The 27,046-nt window shown below is 48.2% G+C and overlaps 2 protein-coding genes across 9 annotated transcripts in view; one reads left to right on the forward strand and one right to left on the reverse strand.

The window, feature by feature from the left end:
- The window catches only part of TEX28 (testis expressed 28), a 45,541-nt gene that overhangs the window by 1,442 nt on the left and 17,053 nt on the right, over positions 1-27,046 (forward strand). Inside the window, exons 2-4 of one of the 8 annotated variants that reach the window (XR_001177530.2) lie at positions 554-689; positions 5,670-5,866; positions 8,699-8,785. The gene's annotated coding sequence lies outside the window, so the exon portion shown is untranslated. Of the gene's footprint in view, positions 1-497; positions 690-1,076; positions 1,276-5,669; positions 5,867-8,698; positions 8,832-16,941; positions 17,085-27,046 lie in introns of those variants that run through there. The other 7 variants (XR_001177529.2, XR_001177528.2, XR_001177527.2 and 4 more) reach the window with 7 other exon arrangements.
- TKTL1 (transketolase like 1) lies at positions 684-26,853 on the reverse strand. Its single transcript, XM_004780708.3, has 13 exons — positions 26,669-26,853; positions 20,208-20,325; positions 16,745-16,842; positions 15,200-15,391; positions 14,989-15,116; positions 13,594-13,787; positions 9,396-9,560; positions 8,738-8,894; positions 7,502-7,632; positions 5,514-5,597; positions 2,922-3,018; positions 2,670-2,789; positions 684-1,245 (listed from the first exon to the last, which is right to left on the reverse strand). Exons 1-13 carry the CDS (start codon positions 26,803-26,805, stop codon positions 1,073-1,075), a joined length of 1,794 nt encoding a protein of 597 aa, XP_004780765.1. The 5' UTR covers positions 26,806-26,853; the 3' UTR covers positions 684-1,072.

Genomic DNA, 27,046 nt, shown 5'->3' on the forward strand with positions numbered 1-27,046 from the left:
CTGTATTTTATCTATCAGCTGTCTTACATTGAAGCTGCTGGTTCTGCCATCTTATGAAACAAGCACAGGCCAGGAAACCAGTTCAGTGATTTAAAAGCGTAGGGGCAGAGCCAGCAGGCCCCAAGGGCTCCCAAGGGCCGGGGCAGCCCCCACATGCTCTAGAACGGACTCCTGACAATCACTGAATGAGGGCAATCAAAATTAGGACCACGACTATCAGACACCCGCTTGTCGGCTCCAGCCATCCGCCTCCCGACCAATACCCTTCCCCCCGCATCTTCTGCTGTGGGGAATGGGACTCTCTTTCCTGGTTTAGACAGAAACTCTTTCCTTAACTAGAATTTCATCAAGGAGAAACCAAATCCCACACGAAGCACAAATAAAATAAAGCAGCTGTTTTTTTTTTAATGTTTTTATTAACATTAACTGGTATGCTTATTTGAATATAATTGAGCTAACAGTTTGGTCACTGGGCAAATGAGACATTTCTGAGACCTCACAAAGTGTGCAGTGTGGAGACTGGAACTAGTTGTGTCCTCTTTTCACACAACAGTCACTGCGAGCAACACAGGACATCCGGAGAGCTTTCACTGCCGCTCCATAGGCTCTGCACCGTCAAGGGGAGATGAAGGCAAACACCAGAGGAGGTTCCAGTGCAGCGAAACCCCACGGTCCCCAGGGAGCGGCAGGTACGATGGCAGCAGCGCCCCGGTGGGGGGGGGGGCAGGGGACCTGTGCGAGCATCTACAGTGCAAGTTGCCCTTCACTTACAAGGAGAACATACACATTCGAGAAACTGATCCTAAGTTGATCCCCAGCCCAGTTCCCAGTTATCTTATCAGCAAACTTTTACGTGGTTCTTTTGTCGTCTTATGTGTAAGCTTATAACACACTCTCCTGAGTCAAAGATGAGTTACACTTGTATAAGTAGTTACGGTTTAACAGAAGGTAGTTACAACTTGCTTTACTTTTTAGTAACAAAACAGTATAGATTTAAATGATAGTCTGCCAACGGAGCATAAACATAAGGTAGAGAAGCCAGTCTTCTATGTCTAATGCCAACTAATGTATTTTAGTTCATCAACATACACTTCACGGCCACTATGATGTGTCTAGCACTGATGCCGTATATGTCCAGCAGCTCACTCGGCTTCCCACTCCGAGGCACTGCGGGCACTGCCAGCTGATGGACCAGGATGTCGGGCTCCATGGAGATGGCCGCACAGACAGCCTCCCCGATGCCGCCTGGGGAAACAAAGGACAGCAGGCTCTGTGTTGGTAGCGGCTAGTCAGCCTTAAAGCCCCAAGTATAGAGTCCTTTGAATTTGCTGGTTCCTAGGGAAAAATATTTTTCGCTAGCCACTGACTCATGGAACAGCCCTGACTAGCCAGAGGAGTTCTCATTCAAAACTGTGGGTCTCTGGGGGCGCCTGGGTGGCTCAGTTGGTGAAGCATCTGCCTTTGGCTCAGGTCATGATCTTAGGGTCCTGGGATCAAGCCCCGAATTGGGGGTGGGGTGTCTCTGGTCAGCAGGGAGTCTACTTCTCCCTCTCTCCTCCCCCCAAATAAATAAATCTTTTAAAAAAACCCCATAAAACCTGTGAGTCTCCAAATTGCTCCCAGCCACATTACAGCAGGAGCTCTCTCAGCTGGGGCTCCACAGACATAGGGGGCTACAAGCTCAGGTTCTTAAAGATGTCGGAACCCCAAAATGATTAAAACAACCAATCAACCATACGGAAAAGAACGACCAGGCAGGCCTGAAGCTGCTAGCTTCAGCAGGGCTGCTTGCAAGGCTAGCGCTTGGTGGACACCTGGGCAATGGGCTGGTGCAGGGCCCTGGGAGCGCATGTTTTCCTCTGGAAGTCAGGAGGTTTGGTGTGTGGCAGGGGAGCCTGTGTGATCAGCACCCAATAAAACCCGAGTGCTGAGGTCTTGAGTGGGTTCCTTGGGTCTCCAGTGATGTAGTTTCTCACTACTGGAGAAGGGAAAGCACTCAGCAGGCCCCTCACCGAAGGGAGGGAAGGAGCCACAGGGGTGGGCTTCTCCACAGGTTCTCCTGTGCCTTCTGTCCTCGTGGGCCCCAGTGTGTGTCCTTTCCCTACAATAACCTCAGCTGTGAAAGCACCGAGAGTGCTCCTAGAAAATCACTGTGGATCACAGTTGTGCTCTTGGGCCCATGACACACGACCACACGGAACTCCCCACACCCTCATATGCCTCACCTAACCTTCCCAGCCCCCTCTCCCAGGCTCACACAGTTTTTCTGCATTTGCTGTGTTCTCTGCTTGCAAGGCACTATTCCCCTTTTGGGAGGGGAGCAAATTAACCATTCAAAACTCAAGCACAACTGTCAAGATTTTTAAGACCCCTCCCTACCCACAATGCCATCAGACACTCCTCTGTCTGCCACTGAGCCACTCGGCACCAGGCACGGCGCTGTCCTGGGGTCACACAACTTGAGTATGGGGATGGCTCCGTCCTGAGGAGCACGTGTAGGTGGGTAAGAGACCCCAAAAACAATGCGCTTGCAAAGAGCAGTAATAACAGTTGTTGGAGGAGCGCCTGACTGGGTGACACCTGGGGCATGTCATGCTTCCAGTCATGGAAATCAAAAACACATCCTGCCAAAGCCCACTTTCACAATGACCCTCAAGGCCTGCACGTACCTTCTGGGTAGTGGTCCTCCACTGTGATAATACGGCCGCCTGTGGCTCTGGCATTAGAGACAATGGTGGGAACATCCAGGGGCTTAATGGTAAACAGGTCGATGACACGGATAGAAATATCTGGAGAAGAGCAATAGCCAGCTTTGCATGTGAAACGGACTTAGGAAAAAAAGTCTAAGTGGGGCACATGAGGCAGCCCAAGTCCTACCTCTCCCCAGCTTAAACATCAATGTCCAGCAAAAACCAACTGACCTTGCTTAGAAAGATCTTCAGCAGCTGCTAAGGCTTCGTGCAGAGTAACTCCAGCTCCGATCACTGTGACTTTGTCATTGACACTGTGGCGGAGGACCTGGTATTATGCCCCAAGAGCAAAAAAGCTGTAGTTACTGTGTGCAGAGCGCATCTCAGAGAGACTACTACTAGGCTGCTCTTCCTCAGTCCTACCGATTTCACTTCTTAATAATTCACTGTATTAAAAAAAGCTGAATCAGTACACTAAACAAGGACATCCTTTTTAAAGATTTTATTTATTTGACAGAGAGAGATCACAAGTAGGCAGAGAGGCAGGCAGAGAGAGGAAGGGAAGCAGGCTCCCTGCTGAGCAGAGAGCCCGATGCGGGACTCGATCCCAGGACCCTGAGATCATGACCTGAGCGGAAGGCAGTGGCTTAACCCACTGAGCCACCCAGGCACCCAAGGACATCCTTTTTGATAAGCCTTCCTTCATGTTCATTTTTACAAATTCATCTATCATGCTTCATGATTTATGGTGCCTAATCACTAAGTTCTTAGAGAATACCCTTTAGCAAAGAGGGCAGGTTTCAAACTGGGATCTGAAAGGCAGGAGGACAGAAGCAAGTCGTACGGGCCACGAGCTGCAGACCACAGACTCAGCGCAGAAGGTCTAGAAAGGCACCACCCCTGGACAACTTGGGACATTTTGTTGGGGCATCTACACAGACTGGACTCTGACAATGAACAAGTTAATGGGGGATCATTTGGGGGCATTTGCAACATGCTCTGTGCCAAGGACCTTGCATGCCCAAGCGCCCTTTTTAAGGCCAGTGCACTGGGGGCTAATTCTGTGGCTGGCAAGAATGAATCTCAGAGTGGGAGGAACTCACCCAGCTTAGAGACTAGCAGCCAGGCCTGTCTGACATCAAAGCCCACACTCTGAACCGCTTGCTCTTCTGTAAGTGAAGATAGGGCCCTAGCCTTTTTTCAGAGTTTTATTTACTCCAAAGCCACCCAACCAAAGGCATCTGAAATTATTCATTTCAGCCCTTTGTATAGGTTTCCTTGTAGCTTAAGAACCACTGCTGACAGTACAAATATTCAGGGCTTCTAAGCCACCCCATTCTTTGAGAATGTCCTAGCCTTTTCATATATATACATATAAACATGCACACTCCCCCCCAAGTCCTCTTTGCAAATCCTAGCTCTCAAATTACCCATGCATGCCATGCACGTTATGAGACACATTCTCACTCCCATCCTTTACCATTTGGAAACGGACTCCATTTTGTCAGGATGGGGCAACTACTAGGGAGAAGAGAAGACAGGCTTTGAAAAAGCTCTGCAAATCACATGATGTCTCTGAGACCCCCCACCCACACCTCCAACCTCAGAGGCAAACAGAGGGCCTTGAGTTTCAGTGTGGGAGTATGGATGGGGAGCAGCAAAAGCTGTAGCTAACACTGGAGGTGAGTACTGCCGCTTTCTCATTCAATAATGCCCAGCAACTGAGTAGCACATCATGGACTGTTCTGCATATACCTGCTTTTTGTGGCCCTAAAGCCAATCACTGCTCAGTCATTCTGAGCACTAGAAACAATGACTTCTGGCTACTGGGGTGCCTGGGTGGTTCAGTCCTTAAGCATCTGCCTTCAGCTTGGGTCATGACCCCAGCATCCTGGGATCAAACTCCATATCAGGCTCCCTGCTCAGCCTTCAAAAAGGCAGGAAGGAAACATGCCCAAACACCTGTAAGCCCTCCACTCCAAGTGGTGGAGCAGAGCCACTTATTTTTGCCACAGACTCCACTGGTTTTCTGCACACGTGGTCCTGACAGAGGCCAGGTCAATGCCTGGGTCTGAGTTTTGGTCTTGCGGCTCACGACTGTGTATCCTGACTAAGCTGCTCACCTTCTCTCTCATCTACAACTCAGGGCTGCTGCTAAGTCTGTGCTTCTAGGGCTCCTGTGAGAACACAGAAGATCGGGAATGAGCAGTGACGCTAGCGCCTTTATCAGGCCCGTGGGCAATGCATTCATGTTCCTTTTTAAAAAAGATTTTATTTATGTATTTGACAGAGATCACAAGTAAGCAGAGAGGGAGGCAGAGAGAGGGGGAAGCAGGCTCCCTGCCAAGTAGAGAGCCTAATGCGGGGCTCTATCTCCCAGGACCCTGAGACCATGACCTGAGCTGAAGGCAGAGGTTCAACCTGCTGAGCCACCCAGGCACCCCATTCATTTCCCTTTTATTCTTGACTTGGATCTGTAAAATCCCAATCTAATACATCTACTATTAATTTGAAGTTGTTTCTATTATTTGTTTTTTATACCCAAAAAACTCAAGTACCTTTAAGTTTTAACCACTTTATCCTTACAAGTTAAAAAAAAAAAAAAAAAAGGAAATTCATCTGGAGAAGACAAAACTTTACCTCCACTGACAGTGGTAGAATGTTCCTTTCTGAGCAAAAGCAGGCAAAGGTCAATTAAAACAAACAAACAAAAATGAAGAACAGATCAAGCCTTCACTGTGGGGATAGCTAGTGCTAGCTTCAGACCACTTGTCTCCACATGAAGGGACACTGGAAGACACTGGAGAGCTTTTAAGGCCTTACCTTGGCCTGTCCGATTGCAAAGCTTTCTTGCGGGTCGTAAATAACCGCGGTTTCTGGTCGGCTGGTCCGGACATAGCACATCCCCTAGGGCGTAACACCAGAGCCACATTAAAAAATATCAAACTAAATGTCAACTAATAAACCTGTTTTAAAAAGGGGAGAAGAAAGAAGCTTAAACAGTTCTTTTTACTAAAAACGAAGCAAACGTTTTGGAGTAAAGAATAAGCGTCTACAACCACGGGCAAACAGGTCAGCGTCACCGGATCAGATTACTACCAAGCCAGGCAAAAGCCTACGCAGGACCCAGGCAGATGCCGCCAGCGACAAACTCTCTTGTGCTGTCACATTCAATGGTAGGAAAGCTTTCTTAAATACGCAGACTTATTCGGTCTTCACAGAACACAAATTCAGGCCATAGCACGGACTCACGTTTAACAGAAAGCTAAGTTAAGCAACTCATTTTTACCACAACTTGTAAGTAATACTTCATTCTTAGAAATACCCTACACACTAGAATATAAAAAGAATATTTTACCAATGAGAAAATGTAAGTAAGCATACTCTTGAACACATACCGCATAAATGAATACTCAAGTGTCTGAAGAGTTTCTGTAATACTATAAAAGGACATATTAATTTAGAAATACTTGTTCTGTTTATCCCTTCACATCATAAATCAATTCTATTCAGTGTTTTTACCAAGATATAGTTTACTTAAGTGCCGTACTCCACGAATTCTGACAAAGGCATATACCATGTAACCATCACCCGAGTATGAATAACATTTGCACCTGCCAGAAAGTTTCCTCATGTCTCTCTCCACTCTCCCCACCTGAAAAACAACCACTAATTTCTATCACCACGCCTTTGCCTCTTATGAACTTTCGAGAAATGGAATCTTGCAGCACACAGAGGAAATCACTCTATATATGCACAGTCATGAAGCAATTTCCAGGATGTAGTAAGTAAAAAAGTACAGAACAATACACACAGTGTGAGCCCACTTAGGTTTAAAAAAAAAAAAAAGGCCAAAGAATCCTAGGCCTCTAATGAGCTGGAAATGCTTAGGAACTTGCATAATCTATCCTACCCATGCCAGGGCTGTCTCTGCAGGGCCATGGGTAGGTGCGAGGATGGGAAGGATGGGAGTCTGGTGACCATCAGCTGGAACACACGAGAAAGTGCAGACTCTGGTCTCTAGTCGTTCCTGCAGCTGGGTTCTAGACAGGAATGAGGGTGAGGGTGTCTGCTGTCCTTGTGTGAAACTTGAGGAGGAACAAGTGGGGCAGAATCCACACTCATGCCCTTCTAAGATGTTCAGAGGGCAGACCAGGTCTGAGGACTCTGAGGTTTGTTTGCAGTGGAGACACTGGCCACTCTTCAGCTTTCCAGTTGTCACAAGGTAGTGACAGCATGAGATGTATCTAAGAGCAGCATTTGACAGCTTCCTGCTGGAGCCTACTCCTGTGACATTGCTGACAGTCCCCCACTTCTTGGAGCCTCCAGAGCACCCTCATTTCTCATGCTGAGCCCTGCCCGTATGGGCCATCAGGTGCTGTCTGGCGTTGTTTTGCACTTTCACAACATGACTGTGTTCATGTTTTATGTGTGTCATCACTTTTGAATAATTGTTCTTTTTTGTTTAAGATTTTATTCATTTGACAGAGAGAAAGTAGGCAGAGAGGCAGGCAGAGAGAGAGAGAGGAGGAAGCAGGCTCCCTGCTGAGCAAAGAGACTGATGCGGGGCTCGATCCCAGGACCCTGAGACCATGACCTGAGCCATAAGGCAGAGGCTTTAACCCACTGAGTCCCCCAGGAACCCCCAATTGCTTGTTTTCTTTTTTTTTTTATCCTCCAATGTTAACTTCCATAATGAATATCTATTATCTGTATGCTGATAAAAATGGGAGAAACCCAACAATCAGTAGCAAATTAGTATCACACCCCAAAAGCATTTTCTGCTTGAACCAATGTCCCCTTAAAAATACCTTGGTATTGGCCGCCAGGAGAATAGCATGCTCCGTGGAGGTGGCGTCACTTGGATAGAAAACAGTGCAGTTGGGAATGGATCGGAACATGGCCAGATCCTCCAGGGCCATCTGGGAGGGCCCATCTTCACCTGAGAAAGCAAAGCCACAGCTGTGCAAAAAGAAAGTCCAACGTACGCCACAACAGCCTAGCTCTTGCAGCTAAGAAAGGACTATTACTGTGCACGGTGCCTTGCCTGGGACAACTATCTAACCTCAGGACCCTAGCTCCTCTGGTTGGACCTAGAGCCACTGTGTCACTTAGCTGACTGATTTTAGTACTTAGACACACCTGGCCCCAGGCAAAGACTCTGGGCCTGGCTCAGTCCTGAAAAGCTGCGGGCCTCACTCTCCCCCCACTGTGCACATGCCATCTGGCCCATTGAGAGACTTCTCCCAGGAAGTCCCAGAGAGGACTCCCAAAGTGCACTGTTCCCCTCCAGCATTCTAACAGTGTACACGAACTGTCACATCTACCCTGAGGACCTACGCCACCACAGGCACACCAGGCACCTCATCTTTCTTGTCATTTTTGTCATTCATGAACACAATCTCCTGATGTCTCTCAAGCAAGAAATTACTGGAGACCATTTAAAAAAAAACCTTTTGGTGCAATTTTGCACTCCTCCACCTGTCAGCCATGTTGACCTCTTTCTTCAGACTCTCACGGAGTAACCCTCACTTTCTATCTACTGCTAATACATACCAAATCTCAATCCTTTTCCGACCCCCTGTTTCTCCTTGCTTCCATCTAGCCTGTCCTGCCAGGTTAATGACCCAGAGCTGGATTTCCCTCAGCCCCACTCCTCTGTATCCCACTCTTCGAGGCTTCCATTTCCATCTGACCAGACAGCTCAGCCTAGGCAGAAAGCCCTGGCGATCTGTGCTCCTCACTTCCTGGACTCATGCTGCTTGTCCCCGCTTAGACAAAGGGCACCACACTAAGAGCAGAAAGTCTGATCGTTGTTTCTCAATGACTGAAAGAGTGGGCACTTTACGGTAACACCAAGAATTCCTCTCAAAAGTAACCCAGAGTGTCTGGAACTTTTAAAATACAACATGGCAGGAAAAAAGACAGATCAGAAATAATCAAACATTATGGAACCCCCAAGTACATTGACAGGTCAACCACTCACATGCTAATCTTTCTTTGTAAAGGAAAAAGGCTATCAAGAGGAGGGTACTGAGAACACATACCAACGGATACCCCACAGTGGGACCCAATAAGATTGATGTTGATTTGAGAGATGGCTCCCATGCGAATTTGATCAAATGCTCGGGTCAAGAAGGCAGCAAAGGTGCTAGCAAAAGCAACGGTCCGACCACGGGTGGCACATCCCAGTGCCACGCTCACCTGCAATGCAAAGGAGACAAATCAGAACAGCCCTGGAACGGCTGCCAGAGAAGCACCATGAATGAATGTGCAGGCTGGCGGAGGCAGGGACATGGCTAGCTGGCTGTGGACACCCATCTAAAGGGGGTCCCTGCTTGGCTTCAAGCAACGGGTAGCAGGAGGGAATGCTGCCTCTGTGCTGACAGATCTTCCTAGCACCTACAGCTGCTGACAAGCTTGGGATACTTCGGACCTAGATCCTTGGTGTCATGGCTGTGACTCTTGGCCTGCTGCCCTCAGTATACCTGGAGATGGTTCTGTCTACTATGCCCTTCCTAGTGGTCCCAAAGGCACCCCACAAATTGCCTGGCTACTCTCTACTTGTTTCCTCAGAGACATTTTTTCTCTAGTTCCTTTGCTTTTTTAAGTGGAAAGAAGAACCATAATATGGGGCTTGCCTCCTGTGCCCAGCAGGCCACTGTCAGTGAGAAGACCCAAGAGGGACACCCACAGCACACGCACCATGTTCTGCTCGGCGATGAAACATTCAATGAAGCGCTCAGGGTGTTCTCTCTTGAATATGTCTGAGAAGGTGGAGTTCTTGGTGTCACCATCCAGCACAATGACTCTATCATTTGCATGGCCCAGCTTGGCCAGAGCCAAACCACATGCTCTCCGAGTAGCTATCTGGAAAAGTCAGTGGAGTTTCTTAGAGCAAATTTAGAAGGAAGGTGAAGTTTTGTGGATTACCAGTTGTCTTCTGTCTTAGAAACAAATTGGTGATTTACCAATAATCTTCTTTAGGGTTTTAAAAATGGGTTGCTAGCCCATCTTAAATCCATACTTGACTCACTGGGTATCAATTCTCAAAAGTAAACTTATTCTTCTGCCCCATTCATATAGTTTACCAAAAAACTTAAATGTCACCAAATGCAAATGCCTGTTGACTTTTTAAACTATAAAACTGGTAAGGCTAACTGCAAAAAAATAAAATGTAAAACTTTAGAATCATGATACCAGTAATAAAAAATTCCATTAGCATATTATTTGACATTGGACTGGATTTATGAATTGATTTAGGGGACATTGTCACATTATTGCATTTTTCTATTAGAAATCAAGGTTGGCACTTCCTCAAAATGTTAAACAGAGAATTACCACGTGACCCAGCAGTTCTACTCCCAAGTATATACCCAAGAGAAAAATGTATCTCAGCAAAAACTTGCACACAAATGTTCAAAGCAGCAGTATTCACAACAGCCAAAAGGTAAAAACAACACAAACATCCATCAAGGATTGAAAAGGTAAACAAAATGTATGGTATATTCATAGAACACTGTACATGCCACAAGGATAGACCTTGAGAACACTGTGCTAAGACAAAGAAATCAGACAAAAAGTTAACATATTGTATGACACTCTTTATAGGAAATATCCAGAACAAGCAACTACAGAAACAAAATGTAGATGAGTACTTTCTGGGCCTGGATGGAATGGACAATGACTGCTAATGAGTGTGAGTTTTTTTTTTTTTTTTTAATTTATCTGAGAGAGCAAGCAAGCACGATTTGGGGGGAGACGGTCAGAGGGAGAGGGAGTAGCAGGCTCCCCACTGAGCAGGGAGCCCAATTCGGGATTGGATCCCAGGATCATGACCTGAGCCCAAGGCAGATGCTTAATAGACTGAGCCACCCAGGCACCCTGGTGGGGGGAAGTTCTTCCAGGGATGATGGAAATGCTCTAAGATTCAGTGTGGTGATAGTTTCAGGATTCTGTTTATATGCTTAAAACCATTAAACTATACACTTCAAATGGATGATTGTAATATAGGGAGTCATTTCTCAATAAAGCTATTATTTTTTTAAAAGATTTTATTTATTTGACAGAGATCACAAGTAGGCAGAGAGGCAGGCAGAGAGAGAGGGGGAGGAGGGCTCCCTGCTGAGCAGAAAGCCTGATGTGGGGCTCGATTCCAGGATTCTGGGATCATGACCTGAGCCAAAGGCAGAGGCTTAACCCACTGAGCCACCCAGGCACCCCAATAAAGCTATTATTTAAAAAAAGTTTGCTTGTCTTTTTTTTTTTTTTTTCATTCGTCTGAACACTTAATGTTTTTTGGAGGGGCAGGAAGGGCAGAGGGAAAGAGAGAGAGAAAATCTCTAGTAGGCTCCATGCCCAGCTCAGAACCTGATGTGGGGCTTGATCTCACATCTCTGAGATCATGATCTGAGCCGAAACCAGGAGTCAGATGCTTAACAAATTGAGCCACCCAGGTGTCCCTATTTTTAAAAATAAACAATTCATGTAGACAGTACAAAATTCAAGTTCTGAAAGGCTATGGAGCAAAGTGACCATCTTCTCCCTGATCTCTTGTCCCCTAGCCATCCAGTACCCTGTCCAGAGGTTGACAGAAATGAGTCTGTGCAGCATCTTGTTGGGAATGGTCTATGAACAAATATCTGTTGACCACCCAGGTGCCTCTATGATGCCTCCTTTTAAGATTTTCTACACAAAAAGAGAATTATACTCTACGGTGCTTTACTTTACTTTAAAGATTTTATTTATTTATTTGACAGAGAGAGACACAGCGAGAGAGGGAACACAAGCAGGGGGAGTGTGAGAGGGAGAAGCAGGCTTCCCACTAAGCCCGATGCAGGGCTTGATTCCAGGATCCTGGGATCACGACCTGAGCTGAAGGCAGAGGCTTACCCTACTGAGCCACCCAAGTGCCCCTGCTTTACAACTTTAAAAAAATTTTAATAATAGGGCATCTGGGTGGCTCAATCAGTTATGTGTCTGCTTATGGCTCAGGGTCACGATGGGGGGGTGTTCCCTGTTTAGCGGGGAGTCTGCCTCTCCCCTTCCTCTCCTTTTGCTCCTCCCTGCTCATGCTCTAATAAATAAATTTTTTAAAAAATTTTAGTAATTTGGGCAAATTCTTAGCTTCTATTCCAGCTGGGTCATTTCTGTTTCATCAGCATTCAAAGCTGCAATCTTCATTCTTTTTTTTCCCCCGCACAGCGCTCATCATAGCACATGCCCTCCCCAATGTCCATCCCCGAGCCACCCCATCCCTCCTACCCCCCTCCACTCCAACAACCCTCAGTTTGTTTGCTGGGATTAAGGGTCTCTCTGGTTTCCTCGTTTCATTTTTTCCTCTCTTTTCCTACGATCCTCTGCCTTGACTCTCAAATTCCACTTATCTGTGAGATCATAGTTAACAGTCAATCTCTGATTGACTTATTTCACTGAGCATAATACCCTCTAGTTCCAACCAACGACATTCATTCTTAGAGACACATCTGCATACTTCTGTAGGATAAATTCCTGTGAGTTGTACTATTGGTTCGAAGTGTGTGAACAGTTAAAGTGTTGCCAAAGTGTCCTTCATTAATATGTGCTTTTTCCTGATCAACACCTTTCTTCTGCTTTTTAATTTGCTTTCTAATTTCTTGAGTTGTCAAAATTCATTTGTTTTAACCCATATTACCAGACCAAGAAAACACAAGCAACACTATAAATGTCTCCAAATAAAGAAAGAAAAGAAAAAAAGGATTAGAAAATATTTCCTTCCTCTTGGGCTCATCACCTTGTTTCCTTAGGTCCTGAAGACACTGCCTATTTTTGTATTATACCAAAAGGCAGGATATAAAAACATGGCAAAAGGCTTTATGGTCAGGGTTTCATGCCTAATTTGTTTCCTTTTTGCATTCCTCTTTGATTAATTGACCTACTTCTGTTAATCTAGGGAGTAAATTTAAAAACTTGACCCAGGGGTGCCTGGGTGGCTCAGTGGGTTAAGCCTCTGCCTTCGGCTCAGGTCATGATCCCAGGGTCCTGGGATGGAGCCCCACGTCAGGCTCTCTGCTCAGTGGGGAGCCTGCGTCCCTTCCTCTCTCTGCCTACTTGTGATCTATCAAATAAATAAATAAAAATCTTAAAAAAAAAAACAAACTTGGACCAGCCAGGTCCCCACCCTTAGACCAGACACAAAACAGTGGCAGTTTCAAGCTCATAAGACTGCCAAGACCACAAACTGAATTTTGCAAGCAAAAGCTGTGCAGTACTAGGTACTAGTAAATACCTAGTATTATTAAGTACTATGTACTAGTACATTTTCTAGTAAGAAAATTCAGACCTAAGTTTGAAATGAAAGAATTAAATATCAGATATACTAAAAGAGCACCTGGGTGGCTCAGTCCATTGACCGTCTGCCTTTGGCTCAGGTCATGATCCTGGGGTCCGGGGATCGAGTCCCTACTGGGCTCCCTGCATTGGCCTCCCTGCTCTGCTCAGTGGGGAGTCTGCTTCTTCCTCTGCCCCCTCCCTCCCATTCATGATTGCTTGCGCTCTCTCAAAAATAAGTAAAATCTTTAAAAAAATAATAAAAGATGGGGCGCCTGGGTGGCTTGGTGGGTTAGGCCTCTGCCTTCGGCTCAGGTCATGGTCTCAAGGTCCTGGGATCGAGCCCCACATCAGGCTCTCTGCTCAGCGGGGAGCCTGCTTCCCCCTCTCTCTCTGCCTGCCTCCCTGCCTGCTTGTGATCTCGCTATCAAATAAATTTTAAAAAATAGTAAAAGATACTAAAACCACCTCTATTACTTATAACCTTTAAGGTACATGTAATGCAATCTAATAACTGGTTCATCCACGGAGATGAGAATACATGAAGAGTCCAGTCATGTATTTTAAAAAAGTGAGAACAATATAGTTTGCCTACCTGCTCGCCGACTTTGTAAGCAGGCGGAGAGCTCATCTCTATATCCGTGATGTTAACTTGAGGCGAGTCTTCAATAGGGGGTTTTGGGTCAAGATTCTTGTTAGTCTGTATCTGGCTCTCAATTAGTTTGATAATTGCATCAGCTCTTTCCTTTGGCATTGGCTTTCCATGCCAATTTTCTGCGTCTTCAACACCTGCAACCCAATAAAAGACATTCATTCCTTAAGTATAAGCAATTGAGTGTCTGTCCACCACAGACTCACAGGAGCAAAAACCTGACAAAAAGGGAGCCTGAGCTGTTACTGCAGCCCCACAGGACAGCCTGAAACATCCCAGCAGCTCTCGAGGGAGGCCTCTGGCCCACATACTGGTGAATGGAGGGAAGAGAGTCGGGAGATGAGGCTGGAGAGACAGGCAGGGCGGACCTTGGAAGATCCTGTGGGTATGAAGAGTTTGGGTTTTGTCAGAAGCAAGACAGGAAAACACAGAAGAATTGGGAGAGGGGAGGTGACTGGTCAGTTCTTAAATGTATAAAGATTGCCACAGTGGTCACGTGGAGACTGGCCTGGGGAGACTATAATTAAGGAGTGAAAGACAGGTCTGAGCATAGGACATAGCAGGGAACAGGACTGAGATACACTTACTGTAGGAGCAGAAGCCATTAGAACTGATGACAGGCCGGATTTCCATGTAGGGGCCCATAGGGGAGAGGTGAAGGCAAAGAGAATACCCAGAATTCTCCCAGGAGCAAATTGGTTCAGTGATCATTCACTGAACTGGGGAACCATAGTTAAGACTGTGTCTTAGGGGAGTCACAGAACAGTTTTATTCTAAAGCACTGATGAAAACACGGAGCAACCACACACCCTTTGCAACTCTTTATACTTGAGTAAGTTCAGGTGTCGGCTTTGAAATCTGCAAGAATTTAAGACTTTCAAAATGCCCTTCCTTCCCTGACCCTCAGTTCCACAGGTGCTGCTTCTCTAGTTCCCTATGTGTCCTCCAAGACAGCATGGGCACAGGCGATGGTGCCTGCACATATGCAGGCCCTTATTGGCTTGTCTGTTTATGTGCACGGTAGCGCTCTTTCTCACACTGCACTTCTGTGTGGATCACTCTCTACCAGTTCTCTGATGGACGCCCTCCTAGCCACTCCCTCCGGCACACAAAAAATCACTGCTCTTGCACTGGGCGTCTGGGCTTCCCCTCTGACCCTAATCAGTCCTGCTACCTATAAGGGCCAAGGGAAGCAAGAGCCTCCAGCACACATTACAGGTATCATCACGGAACACTAAGCCAGTCGGCCTGCCTTGCCGTCATGAGCCTCCTTCTGCCGCACTGCTATGCACACAGGTGTTTTTAATAACCCTGAGCAGAAAAGAAACATTTGCTTACTTGGAATGCCCCGGCCCTTGAAGGTCTTGGCAACCACAGCAGTGGGCTTGTTCTTCACCTGACTCGCCTGCCAGAACACCTGGCACAGCGCCTCCACATCGCGGCCGTCCACCACGTAAGTATTCCACCTGCCAACCCAGGAGAAGGCCAGGTTACAAGGTGAATGGGGGACTGGGCAGAAAGAAGGTGGCATAAAATAGGACACAGTTACCCAAAGGCTTCACAGCGCTTCTGATAGACTTCTATGCAATGCTCGAGGGGCAGGGCGCCACTGTGGCCCAGGCGGTTCACGTCGAAGACGGCCACAAGATTGTCCAGATTGTAGTGGGAAGCAAAAGCCAACGCCTCCCAGACGGAGCCTTCAGAGGACTCGCCATCTCCCATGAGGCAGAACACGCGGTAGCTGGGGCAAGCCAAGAAATGTTAAGAAAGACTGTGCTCAGCGATCTTCTGGGTCACTCAGGCAAATAGATATCGTGGAGGGAAACAAAGGAACAAATAGTTGCTTCACATTGTCAATTCTGTCCAAACTGGACAGTTACGGAAACACAGCTTTAATAATTTGGACCAGGGCACCTGGGTGGCTCAGTGGGTTAAGCCGCTGCCTTCGGCCTGGGTCATGATCTCAGGGTCCTGGGATCGAGTCCCACATCGGGCTCTCTGCTCACCAGGGAGCCTGCTTCCCTTCCTCTCTCTCTGCCTGCCTCTCTGCCTACTTGTGACCTCTGCCTGTCAAATAAATAAATAAAAATCTTAAAAAAAAAATTTGGACCTCATATGATGGACTTCAACTTTGGCAAGTTTTCTCATTCTAACATCTTTCCGCCACTTCTCTGCGATCCACAAACAAGAGGGGATGGGGAGTAAACAGTCCCCTTAAACACCCAAAATGACATTTTATATATAATTTCTCAGTAAGCTTCATTTTAAGCATTACCGTCGTCTTCTATTTCTGTTCTTACAAATTTATTTACGATAATCGTAACAATCAAAACAGTCTGCTTCAGGAGCGTATATTCTGTTGTAAATAGTAAATTTTCCCCTCAACAAAAACACAAAAATGTTAATACCAATAAAATACAACCCATGCCCCACAAAAATGCTTCAAAATTTAAAAAAAATTGATTAAACCACAGAATAGGGACTAATAGAGGCAGTCATGAGAGATGAAAGAGGCCCTGTAGAAAAAGAACTCTTTTGATTATTTAAAAAAAAATTTTATTATTTCTTTAAAAGATTTTTATTTATTTATTTGACAGTGAGAGAGATCACAAGCAGGCAGACAGGCAAGCAGGGGTCGGGGGGAGCAGGCTCCCCACTGAGCAGAGAGCCTGATGTAGGGCTCGATCCCAGGACCCTGAGATCATGACCAGGATCATGAGATCATGACCTGAGCCAAAGGCAGAGGCTTAACCCACTGGGCCACCAGGCGCCTGAGCCCTTTGATTATTACCGTATGTGTCCCCTGTGCAAGTGCACCAGCTAGTCACTGTATAATGAAGCTCACGGAGAGATGAAAAACAGAAAGCGATCGTTCTTGGAAAATAATAGAAGTAAACCAGTTTCTATACTGCGGAACCTAACCAGAGAAGCTAGAACAGTTTACAGAAACATGATTTCTTTTCTGCTTGAACATTTGGTAGTCTGAACTTTCAAAACAATTATTAACTTCCCAAACTAGTAAGCCATAAATAAAGCCAAGGTGCCTGAGGAATGGGGTGGAGCCAGGTAAGCAGTTGCTGGGTAAGTGCCTCACCTTGCTTTGTCAAAGTACTTGCCAGTATATGCCATCCCGCAAGCGGCCCCCAGTCCTTGCCCGAGCCATCCAGTTGCCACATCAACAAACGACAGCCTCTGTAAGAGAAGGGATCAAATGAACCTAGACGCACAGGCTGTTCTTTGGAATGGCCCCTCCCACACTTTAGGGTATCTAACTCTTTCCTACACTTACAGGCACCCCAAGTCTCAGATCAACATCACCAAGACGGGGGGGGGGTCACTGTAAATCCAAGTCAACTGGACCTGTGAGGACATCCAGACTGACAATTTCTCTACACACAGTAGCCTCAACAGAGCCCAGGAGCAAAGCAGAAAACGTAAGCACGAGCCTTGCCATTTTTCATAAGGTCTTTTATCTAATCATGAACAAACCAGATGTTCAATCTTTTTGGAGAATGTGGGTTCTTAAATAGAAACCAAAAACACTGAAGAAGATTGCAATTTCCCTGGTTTGTAAAACCTCAGGTCAAATGAGATTTCAGAAGTGGTCATCTAGAAATGTCAGAAATGAATCACTACACCACTACTCTTCCTCTCCCCTCCTCCTGTGCCTACGCACAAGCTATCTTTAGCTCATGCAGAAAAAATACCCTCTGGGTGCCACAGGGCGGTGCCAAAGGTCCCAAGCTTCCAAAGAAACACTGAACTTATTCAGTGCTTCCCCTGCCACCACCTTGAACTGGCCACATCTTTTGACTTTGTCACTGCAGTGACCTCCAAGCTACCCCCCCCAGAGCTAATCTCAACACAGCCACCAGGGGGAGCCTGTTAGACCTTTTCTGCCCACCACCCTGCGGAGACTGGTCCAAGGTCTCTCCAACTCCTGCCAATCAGAGCCCAAGTTCCTGCACCAGCCTGTCCACTCCGCCTCCATCTGACGTGCTGATTATCTAGGTTTCTTGTTTCACCCTTCTCACAATGCAAGAGTCAGCTCCATTCAAGCAAATCGTTAGGTTGTTGTTGCTACCAAAGACGGGCCAAGGGGACTTGTTAGTCTCATCCCTCCCCGTCCTGCTCCACCCTATCTCTCCGGCTCCTCCCGGGGTTCTTAATCTTCTCCAGCTTTTCTTCACATGCTTTGTGCCCCTAGAGACTCCCTCTCTGTTCTGTGTCCTTAGCCCAGCAGAACCCTCCCACTGAAGCTCTGTCTTCCACCCGATGGTTCGATGGTTCCCAGTGTTACTCCCATAAGGTCCGGCCCCCCGTTGTGCCCACTTCTTCAAGGCTTCTTCATTGTTTGGGTACAATGAAGAACCCCTGTCAGGCAGCAGGGGGCTATAGGACTGATCGAGAAAGCTGGCAGGCACCTGCACCATACCTGGCACCATGAAAGTACTCCCACATGGGCCCCCTTTTCTTCCGTAAGAACCCTTATGCTGGGTGCGGAGGGATACACTCAAACTTTAGGGGGGACAAGAGCTAGAATAAAAACGCATATGAGGTACTGTGTGCACTCAGAAAGACTTCCTCCTCAGGTGGGATTTCTCACCTTTGTTCTGGCACAAAGTATGCTTGAAGAACAAGTTTTTAAAAGGCCTTTTTTTTGGTTTCTACCCTGCCTGCTTGACTGAAGAAAACCACAGCCATTAAAACAAAAGCAAAGGCCTAGTGGTGGGGATTGGCGGAAACACAAGACCCTCCCCGCAAGCTTCCACAGTTGATTCACAGCCAGCAATCCTGATACTGCTAGGCCATAACGGTGGGCCTACCACAGTTGTCTGCACTGCACGTTCATGCCCCAGGAGCACCAGCTGTGAGGACCTCAGCTCCTTTGCTGTAGCAAGTCCACTTAGTCCATTCTCAGCCAATGCCAAGGTGGACTATGCTATATGCTTTCCCCTTCCTCCTAATTCTGTTTCTTCAATCTGACGAGCATTTACATTCTGACAGCTACACCGTGCCCAGCCTGCTACTGCACACCAGACAGCCTCTTCACTGCTCAGGCCAATGACTGTGAACACGATAGCAGCAGTTATGTGATACTCTAGCCATCTGACTTTTTAAACCAGGAATCTGAATGTTCATACTGTGTTTGTACATCTTCATTTGTTTGCATTTTATTGTGCAGGAAGGTCAAGCTTATAGAAAAGTTTTGAGAATAACACAATGAAGTCCATATACTCTTCACCTTGATTCACTGCCAATGGGCCATTTTTGCTTCATCATCATCTTTCTACACACACACTCACAAATTTTAGTTTATTTTTTTGCCAAACCTCATTTGAGATTACGTTTCAGACCCCAAGACATGGCCAAAATTATGACCCCAGATACTCCACTCACACCCATCTTCTGACTTTATTCTTTTTTAAGTAGGCTCCATGTCCAGTGTGGAGCCGATTATCAGGTTTGAACTCACGACCATGAGATCAAGACCTGAGTTGAGATCAAGAGTCAGACACTCAACTGACTGAGCCACCTAAACACCTGTCTTTATTCTTTAAACTAATTCCCACTGCCCACATATGGGGTTTCTGTTTGTACATGGTGCTGTACCAATTGAATTTTAAACATTTTGCTTAGGACACAGCAAACTTTCAGATAGCATCAAAAGAACTGCATGTTCTGCTAGGTTGACCTTGCTTTTAAATTACTCCTCTTTCCCGTTCCCCCAAATCATGAAGTACCTGGTATTATACTTAGTGTAATGAGAAAGACCCCCATACTATCAGATCAGATCCACAGATAGGGAAAATAAACATAATTGACAAGTGGATGATCTCTCCCCAAATTAAGCTCAATTTTCCTTGAGGCTCAAGTAAGTCAGATCCACTACTGCCCACCTCTATCCAGGTGGCAAAGTATTAGAGCATGATAGGTCAAGGGGGGCTTTGGTGCTAGGTGGGATAAGGCAGGGCACCAAAGATGGAAAAGAAGTGGAGCCAGTTGCCATTAAGTCATCCTTCCCACCACTGTAATCCTTGCTGGAACACTTTTTAGATCTTTGTGAGATGCTATGGTCTGAATATCTGTGCCCCCCAAAACCTGTATGTTGAAAACCCAAAGCCCAAGGTGATGGTATTAGGAGGTAGGGGAGCTTTGGGTAGTGATTATGTCACAAGGGCAGAACCCCACAGATGAGATTAGAACCCTTATAAAAGAGAGGCCCTAGATAGATTACTTCCCCTTTTGCTATGTGAGAATATAATAATAAATCTGCAACCAGGAAGAAGACCCTCACCAGAATGTTACCATGTGACCCTGACCTTGGGCTTTCAGCCTCCAAAAACTGTTAGAAATAAATTTCTATTGTTTATAAGCCACCCAATCTGTGGTTATTTTGTTATAGCAGACTAAACGGACTAAGACATGAGGCAAAGAAGGAAGAACCAAAAATATAAACAGAGCCCATTTCAGGCCTTGTTGCCATACAGTAGCTTTTAAAATGATTTTTAAAAAGTAAGCATCTGAACAGGCCCTGGGCTCCTGTGCTGGCTTACCTTGGAGAGGATGAAACGATCATTGTCTGCATTCTCTGGATCCTCCTGTTTGTATCTCATGATGTGGAAGAACAGCACGGACATGATCTCGGCAGCACTGCTGCATGATGTGGGGTGGCTTAAAGACAGACACAGCACATGTCATTTCTCACAGGTAAGTGACTCACCAGGGACACGGTACAGGAGGAGACCTTTTAGTACAGAGACTCCTCAGACTGGAAGCAGCAGTCATTTCTCCCAGGCATCGAAGAATCCAGTCAAGGAAAAGGGATTCAGGGCGACTGCCTCCCAAGTTCATGACTTTTAAGGATGCTGTAAGGCCCAGTAACCTCATAACCTCTCCCCGTGGAGAGAAAGATCTTCAAGACTACCCCCCTCTATCAATGGAGCACCTGTATACTTGGGGCAAGTTCACCTACTGACTCCGTAAGCACTTGAGTATTCTTTAATCTATTTGAGTTTATCTGTGATATCATTAAGTAAAAACACCATAAAGCAGAAATAAACCCATGCGTACATGAAAAACTAATATTTGATAAAGGAGCCAAGAATACTCAATGGAGAAAGAGCAGTCTCTTCAATAAATGGTGCTGGGAAAACTGGATAGTCACATGTGGAAACATAAAAATAGAAATCCTACCTTACACCACTCACAGAAATTAACTTGAAATAAATTAAGACTTAAATGTAAGACCAGAAACCATCAGATGCCTAGAAGAAAGCAGGAAAAAACCTGGACATGGGTCCTCATACTGACTTTTTTGGGGGATAGGATAACTAAAACACAAGGAACGCAATAAAAAACAAGTGGGACTACATCAAACAAAAATACTTTCTAAAAAAAGACTTTATTGTCAGAGAGAGACCGGGCGGGGGGGGGGGGAGGTGGCTGGGAGAGAGAACACAAGCAAGAGGAGTGACAGGCAGAAAGAGAGGGAGAAGCAGACTGCCTGCCGCGCAAGGAGGCCGATGTGGGATGAGATCCCAGGCCCAGCTCACGTATGTTAACAATCTCTTCTTTCAAAGTTCACTATTAGAAAATGGAGACTTAAACCTTTTGCCTTGCAGGTATTCCCTAAATGGATAAGGTTTCGTTTTTGTTCTTTTCAAACGATTTTGTTCATGGGGTGCCTGGGTGGCTTAGTAGGTTAAACCTCTGTCTTCAGCTCCGGTCATGATCTCAGGGTCCTGGGACTGAGTCCCGCATTGGGTTCTCTGCTCAGCGGGGAGCCTGCTTTCCCCTCTCTCTCTGCCTGCCTCTGCCTGCTTGTGATCTCTCTGTCAAATAAATAAAAATCTTAAAAAAATAAATAAGAATATTTTGTTCATTTGACAGAGAAAGAATACAAACAGGCAGAGTGGCAGGCAAAGGGAGAATCAGGCTCTCTGTGGAGCAGGAAGCCTGATGCAGGGCTTGATCCAAGGCCCTTGGGATCATGATCTGAGCCGAAGGCAGCCACATAACTCACTGAGCCACCCAGGCGCCCCTAAGTGGGTAAGGTTTTAAAAATTGTTAGGTATCTTTAAAATTCAAATGGATAAAAATTACTAGAAAAATCTTGTACAAAGCCAAACCACTATTAATTTTGAAGATGAAAAAAGCAAGAAGTGTAAAAGAAAATCCCAAAACATGCAGGTCTTTTTAACTCATGTAAACTGTACTTTTAATATCAAAGCTCAGGATGGAAAACAAGATTTTAAAAAAGATAGCATGCAGAAAATTCTATTCCACTAATACAGAAATTAGAAATCAATAAAAGAAAATTGGAAAATGCACACATTTGTGGAAATTAAGCACTGCACTCTTAACCAATGGGTCAAAGAAGAAAACAAGAGAAATTAGAAAATACTTAAAAGAAAAATGGAAATAGAAACACAGCGTACCAAATTTCATGGAATACAGCAAAAGCAGTGCTAAGAAATTGACAGTTGTGAGTGCTTACATTAAAAAAGTAAGATCTCAAGTCAAACCCCTAACTTTACAACCTAAGAACCAGAAAAAGTAAACCCAAAGACACCAGATAGAATAATAAAGGTTAGAACAGAGAGACCAAGAAAACCACAAGAAAAACAAAAACAAAGGTTGGTTCTTTGAAACCAACAAATTAACAAATCTTTCTGCTAGACTAAAACCAAAAAAATTTAGTTTTTAAATGTACTAAAGCAGGGGCGCCTGGGTGGCTCAGTGGGTTGAGCTTCTGCCTTTGGCTCAGGTCATGATCTCAGTGTCCTGGGAGTGAGCCCTGCATCAAGCTCTCTGCTCAGCAGGAAGCCTGCTCCCCCCCCCCCCCCGCACCTACTCTGTCTGTGATCTCTGTCAAGTAAATAAATAAATAAATATCTTTCAAAAATATGTACTAAATCAGATTTGAAATTACTAATTAAAAAAAACTATTTATTTGACAGAGCAAGTGCAAGGACGAGCATGCACAAGCAGGGGAAGGGCAGGCAGAGGGAGAGGGAGAAAGAGCCTCCCTGCTGAGCAAGGAGGCCAACGTGGGACTCAATTCCTGGCCCCTGGGATCATGACCTGAATGGAAAACAGTTAATGAGCCACCTAAGCGTCCAGTGAAATTACAGATTTTATTTCAGAAATGAAGACAGTATTACCATTGTACAGAAATAAAAAGGACTATGCGGTACCATGAAAAACTACGCCAATAAATCAATTAAAGTACAACTTGTTTCAGGTCACCTAAATAACTCAGTTCACAATCCCAGGGTCCTGAGATCAAGCCCCACAATCCGCCTCCCTGCTCAGCGAGGAGTCAGCTTCTCTATCTGCTGTGCCTCCCACCGACCCTCCTGCGCTCGTGCTTCTCCGCCTGCCCCTCTTCCTTCCCTCGTGCTTCTCCGTCTTTCCTGCCTCTTCCCTTCATGCTTCTCAGCCTGCCCCTTCCAGTTCGTGCACTGGGGTTTCTCCGCCCTCCCCTCCTCCTGCGCTCCTGCTTCTCTCCCCTCCCCTCCCCCTGCCTTCATGCTTCTTGGCCTTTCCCGCCTCCTGTACTCGTGCTTTTCCACCTGCCCCTTCCCCTTCGTGCACTCGTGCTTTTCCGCCCTTCCTGCCTCCTGCACTCGTGCTTCTCCGCCCTTCCCGCCTCTTGCACTCGTGCTTTTCCCCCTGCCCCTTCCCCTTCGTGCACTCGTGTTTCTCCGCCCTTCCCGCCTCTCGCACTTGTGTTTCTCCGCCCTTCCTGCCTCCTGCACTCGTGCTTCTCCGCCTGCTCCTTCCACTTCATACACTCGTGCTTCTCCGCCTGCCCCTTCCCCTTCGTGCACTCGTGTTTCTCCGCCCTTCCCGCCTCCTGCACTCGTGCTTTTCCCCCTGCCCCCTCCCCTTCGTGCACTCGTGTTTCTCCGCCCTTCCCGCCTCTCGCACTCGTGTTTCTCCGCCCTTCCCGCCCCCTGCACTCGTGCTTTTCCGCCTGCCCCTTCCCCTTCGTGCACTCGTGTTTCTCCGCCCTTCCCGCCCCCTGCACTCGTGCTTTTCCGCCTGCTCCTTCCACTTCGTGCACTCGTGTTTCTCCGCCCTTCCTGCCTCCTGCACTCGTGCTTCTCCGCCTGCCCCTTCCCCTTCGTGCACTCGTGTTTCTCCGCCCTTCCCGCCTGCCCCTTCCCCTTCGTGCACTCGTGTTTCTCCGCCCTTCCCGCCTCTCGCACTCGTGCTTCTCCGCCCTTCCCGCCCCCTGCACTCGTGCTTTTCCGCCTGCCCCTTCCCCTTCGTGCACTCGTGTTTCTCCGCCCTTCCCGCCCCCTGCACTCGTGCTTTTCCGCCTGCTCCTTCCACTTCGTGCACTCGTGTTTCTCCGCCCTTCCCGCCTCCTGCACTCGTGCTTTTTCCCCCTGCCCCTTCCCCTTCGTGCACTCGTGTTTCTCCGCCCTTCCCGCCTCTCGCACTCGTGTTTCTCCGCCCTTCCCGCCTCTCGCACTCGTGTTTCTCCGCCCTTCCTGCCTCCTGCACTCGTGTTTCTCCGCCTGCCCCTTCCCCTTCGTGCACTCGTGTTTCTCCGCCCTTCCCGCCTCTCGCACTCGTGCTTCTCCGCCTGCTCCTTCCACTTCATGCACTCGTGTTTCTCCGCCCTTCCCGCCTCCTGCACTCGTGCTTTTCCGCCTGCTCCTTCCACTTCGTGCACTCGTGTTTCTCCGCCCTTCCCGCCTCCTGCACTCGTGCTTCTCCGCCTGCTCCTTCCACTTCATGCACTCGTGTTTCTCCGCCCTTCCTGCCTCCTGCACTCGTGCTTCTCCGCCTGCCCCTTCCCCTTCGTGCACTCGTGTTTCTCCGCCCTTCCCGCCTCCTGCACTCGTGCTTTTCCCCCTGCCCCTTCCCCTTCGTGCACTCGTGTTTCTCCGCCCTTCCCGCCTCTCGCACTCGTGTTTCTCCGCCCTTCCCGCCTCTCGCACTCGTGTTTCTCCGCCCTTCCTGCCTCCTGCACTCGTGTTTCTCCGCCTGCCCCTTCCCCTTCGTGCACTCGTGTTTCTCCGCCCTTCCCGCCTCTCGCACTCGTGCTTCTCCGCCTGCTCCTTCCACTTCATGCACTCGTGTTTCTCCGCCCTTCCCGCCTCCTGCACTCGTGCTTTTCCGCCTGCTCCTTCCACTTCGTGCACTCGTGTTTCTCCGCCCTTCCCGCCTCTCGCACTCGTGCTTTTCCGCCTACTCCTTCCACTTCGTGCACTCGTGTTTCTCCGCCCTTCCCGCCTCTCGCACTCGTGCTTTTCCGCCTGCCCCTTCCCCTTCGTGCACTCGTGTTTCTCCGCCCTTCCCGCCTCTCGCACTCGTGCTTTTCCGCCTGCCCCTTCCCCTTCGTGCACTCGTGTTTCTCCGCCCTTCCCGCCTCTCGCACTCGTGTTTCTCCGCCCTTCCTGCCTCCTGCACTCGTGCTTCTCCGCCTGCTCCTTCCACTTCATACACTCGTGCTTCTCCGCCTGCCCCTTCCCCTTCGTGCACTCGTGTTTCTCCGCCCTTCCCGCCTCTCGCACTCGTGTTTCTCCGCCCTTCCCGCCTCCTGCACTCGTGCTTTTCCGCCTGCTCCTTCCACTTCGTGTGCACTCGTGTTTCTCCGCCCTTCCTGCCTCCTGCACTCGTGCTTCTCCGCCTGCCCCTTCCCCTTCGTGCACTCGTGTTTCTCCGCCCTTCCCGCCTCTCGCACTCGTGTTTCTCCGCCCTTCCCGCCTCCTGCACTCGTGCTTTTCCGCCTGCTCCTTCCACTTCGTGCACTCGTGTTTCTCCGCCCTTCCTGCCTCCTGCACTCGTGCTTCTCCGCCTGCCCCTTCCCCTTCGTGCACTCGTGTTTCTCCGCCCTTCCCGCCTCCTGCACTCGTGCTTTTCCCCCTGCCCCTTCCCCTTCGTGCACTCGTGTTTCTCCGCCCTTCCCGCCTCTCGCACTCGTGTTTCTCCGCCCTTCCTGCCTCCTGCACTCGTGCTTCTCCGCCTGCCCCTTCCCCTTCGTACACTCGTGCTTCTCCGCCTGCCCCTTCCCCTTCGTGCACTCGTGCTTCTCCGCCCTCCCCTCCTCCTGCTTTCGTGCTTCTTCGCCTTTCCCGCCTCCTGCATTCGTGCTTCTCCGCCTTCCTGGCCTCGTGCTTCTCCCTCTTCCCCTCCCCCTATCGGGCGCCGCGCACTCTCAAAATCTTTTTAAAAAACCTTCAGAGATATGTAAAAAAAAACTAAGAAGTTTCTAGAAACAGAATTCAGTAAGGTGGAACAAAGAAGAAATAGAAATTTTTGTAAAATACTGTCCGTGCCCAATATGGGCTCTAACTCATGACCCTGAGGATCAAGAATCAAATGCTCTACCCACTGAGTCAGTCAGAGACCCTAAAAATAAATTCCAAATAAACCCATAACTAATAAAGATATCGATTATGTAGCCAAAAACGCCTCTGCCGAAGGAAAACTCTCGACCTGATGGCTTCGCCAGCGAATCCTACCAAATAGCTAGGGAATTAACATTAATCCTCCTCAGACGCTTCCAAACAAAGCCGAGAGGACATCCGACTCCCTCTGAGGCCAGCACGGCCCTGAACTACAGCCACACAAGCACCCCGCACAAAGCCAACATCCGTGAAACACACCGACGCCGAAGTCCTCACAAAATGCTAGCTGACCGAAAAGCCTCGCTTTCGCCAATTCTCCCTCACCCCTCCCTTGCTTCTGTTCCGGCCCCCAGGCGGCATCGGAACGGCATCAAGGACGACCCCCCACCCGCTCCCCCTGCCAGCGCCAGCCCGGCCGCGCTCCCCGGGACTCATCCCCGCTAGGCCACGCCGTGTTCTGGGCTCCTCCCTGCTACATGCCGGAGGCCCTGAGAGTCGGGGCCGCCACCCTCGCCACCCCACGGTCCCAAACGGGGCTTCTACGACTGAGCCCGCCCAGCCCCCCAGGGCTCCCTTCACCTCAGGTTTCCTGTCGCCACCAGACTGGCCGCTTGAAGCCACGAGGAATTGGGATGAGGAAACCTTACCCAGAGCTCGAAGTGCACGTGGCCCTGATGGAGTGGATGCGCAGGCGATTGGCCATGTCCCGCAGCACCTGCACAGTCTTCGCGTCAGGCTTGGCTTCCTCGGCGGCCGTCGCGGTGCTCGGCTTGGCATCCGCCATCGCTACTACCGCGGTCGGTGTCTGACGAGCGAATGACGCTGGCTGTGTGAGGCTGCGCTTTATGGCTCCTGCGGGGTGTAGTGCGGCTCCCTCGTGCGGTGCTGTGCAGATCCCTCCGCGCACAGCTCCCTCCGCGCACAGCTCCCTCCGCACGGTGCTGCGAGAGGCCCAGGAGAGGCGCTTCGATGCTCCCTCCGCGAGGTGCTTCGACGCTTCCACGAGGTGCTTCGACGCTCCCTCC

Source organism: Mustela putorius, unplaced genomic scaffold (genome assembly GCF_011764305.1).
Source record: "Mustela putorius furo isolate JIRA1106 unplaced genomic scaffold, ASM1176430v1.1 tig00003899_pilon_pilon_pilon, whole genome shotgun sequence".
NCBI classification, from domain to species: domain Eukaryota; kingdom Metazoa; phylum Chordata; class Mammalia; order Carnivora; family Mustelidae; genus Mustela; species Mustela putorius.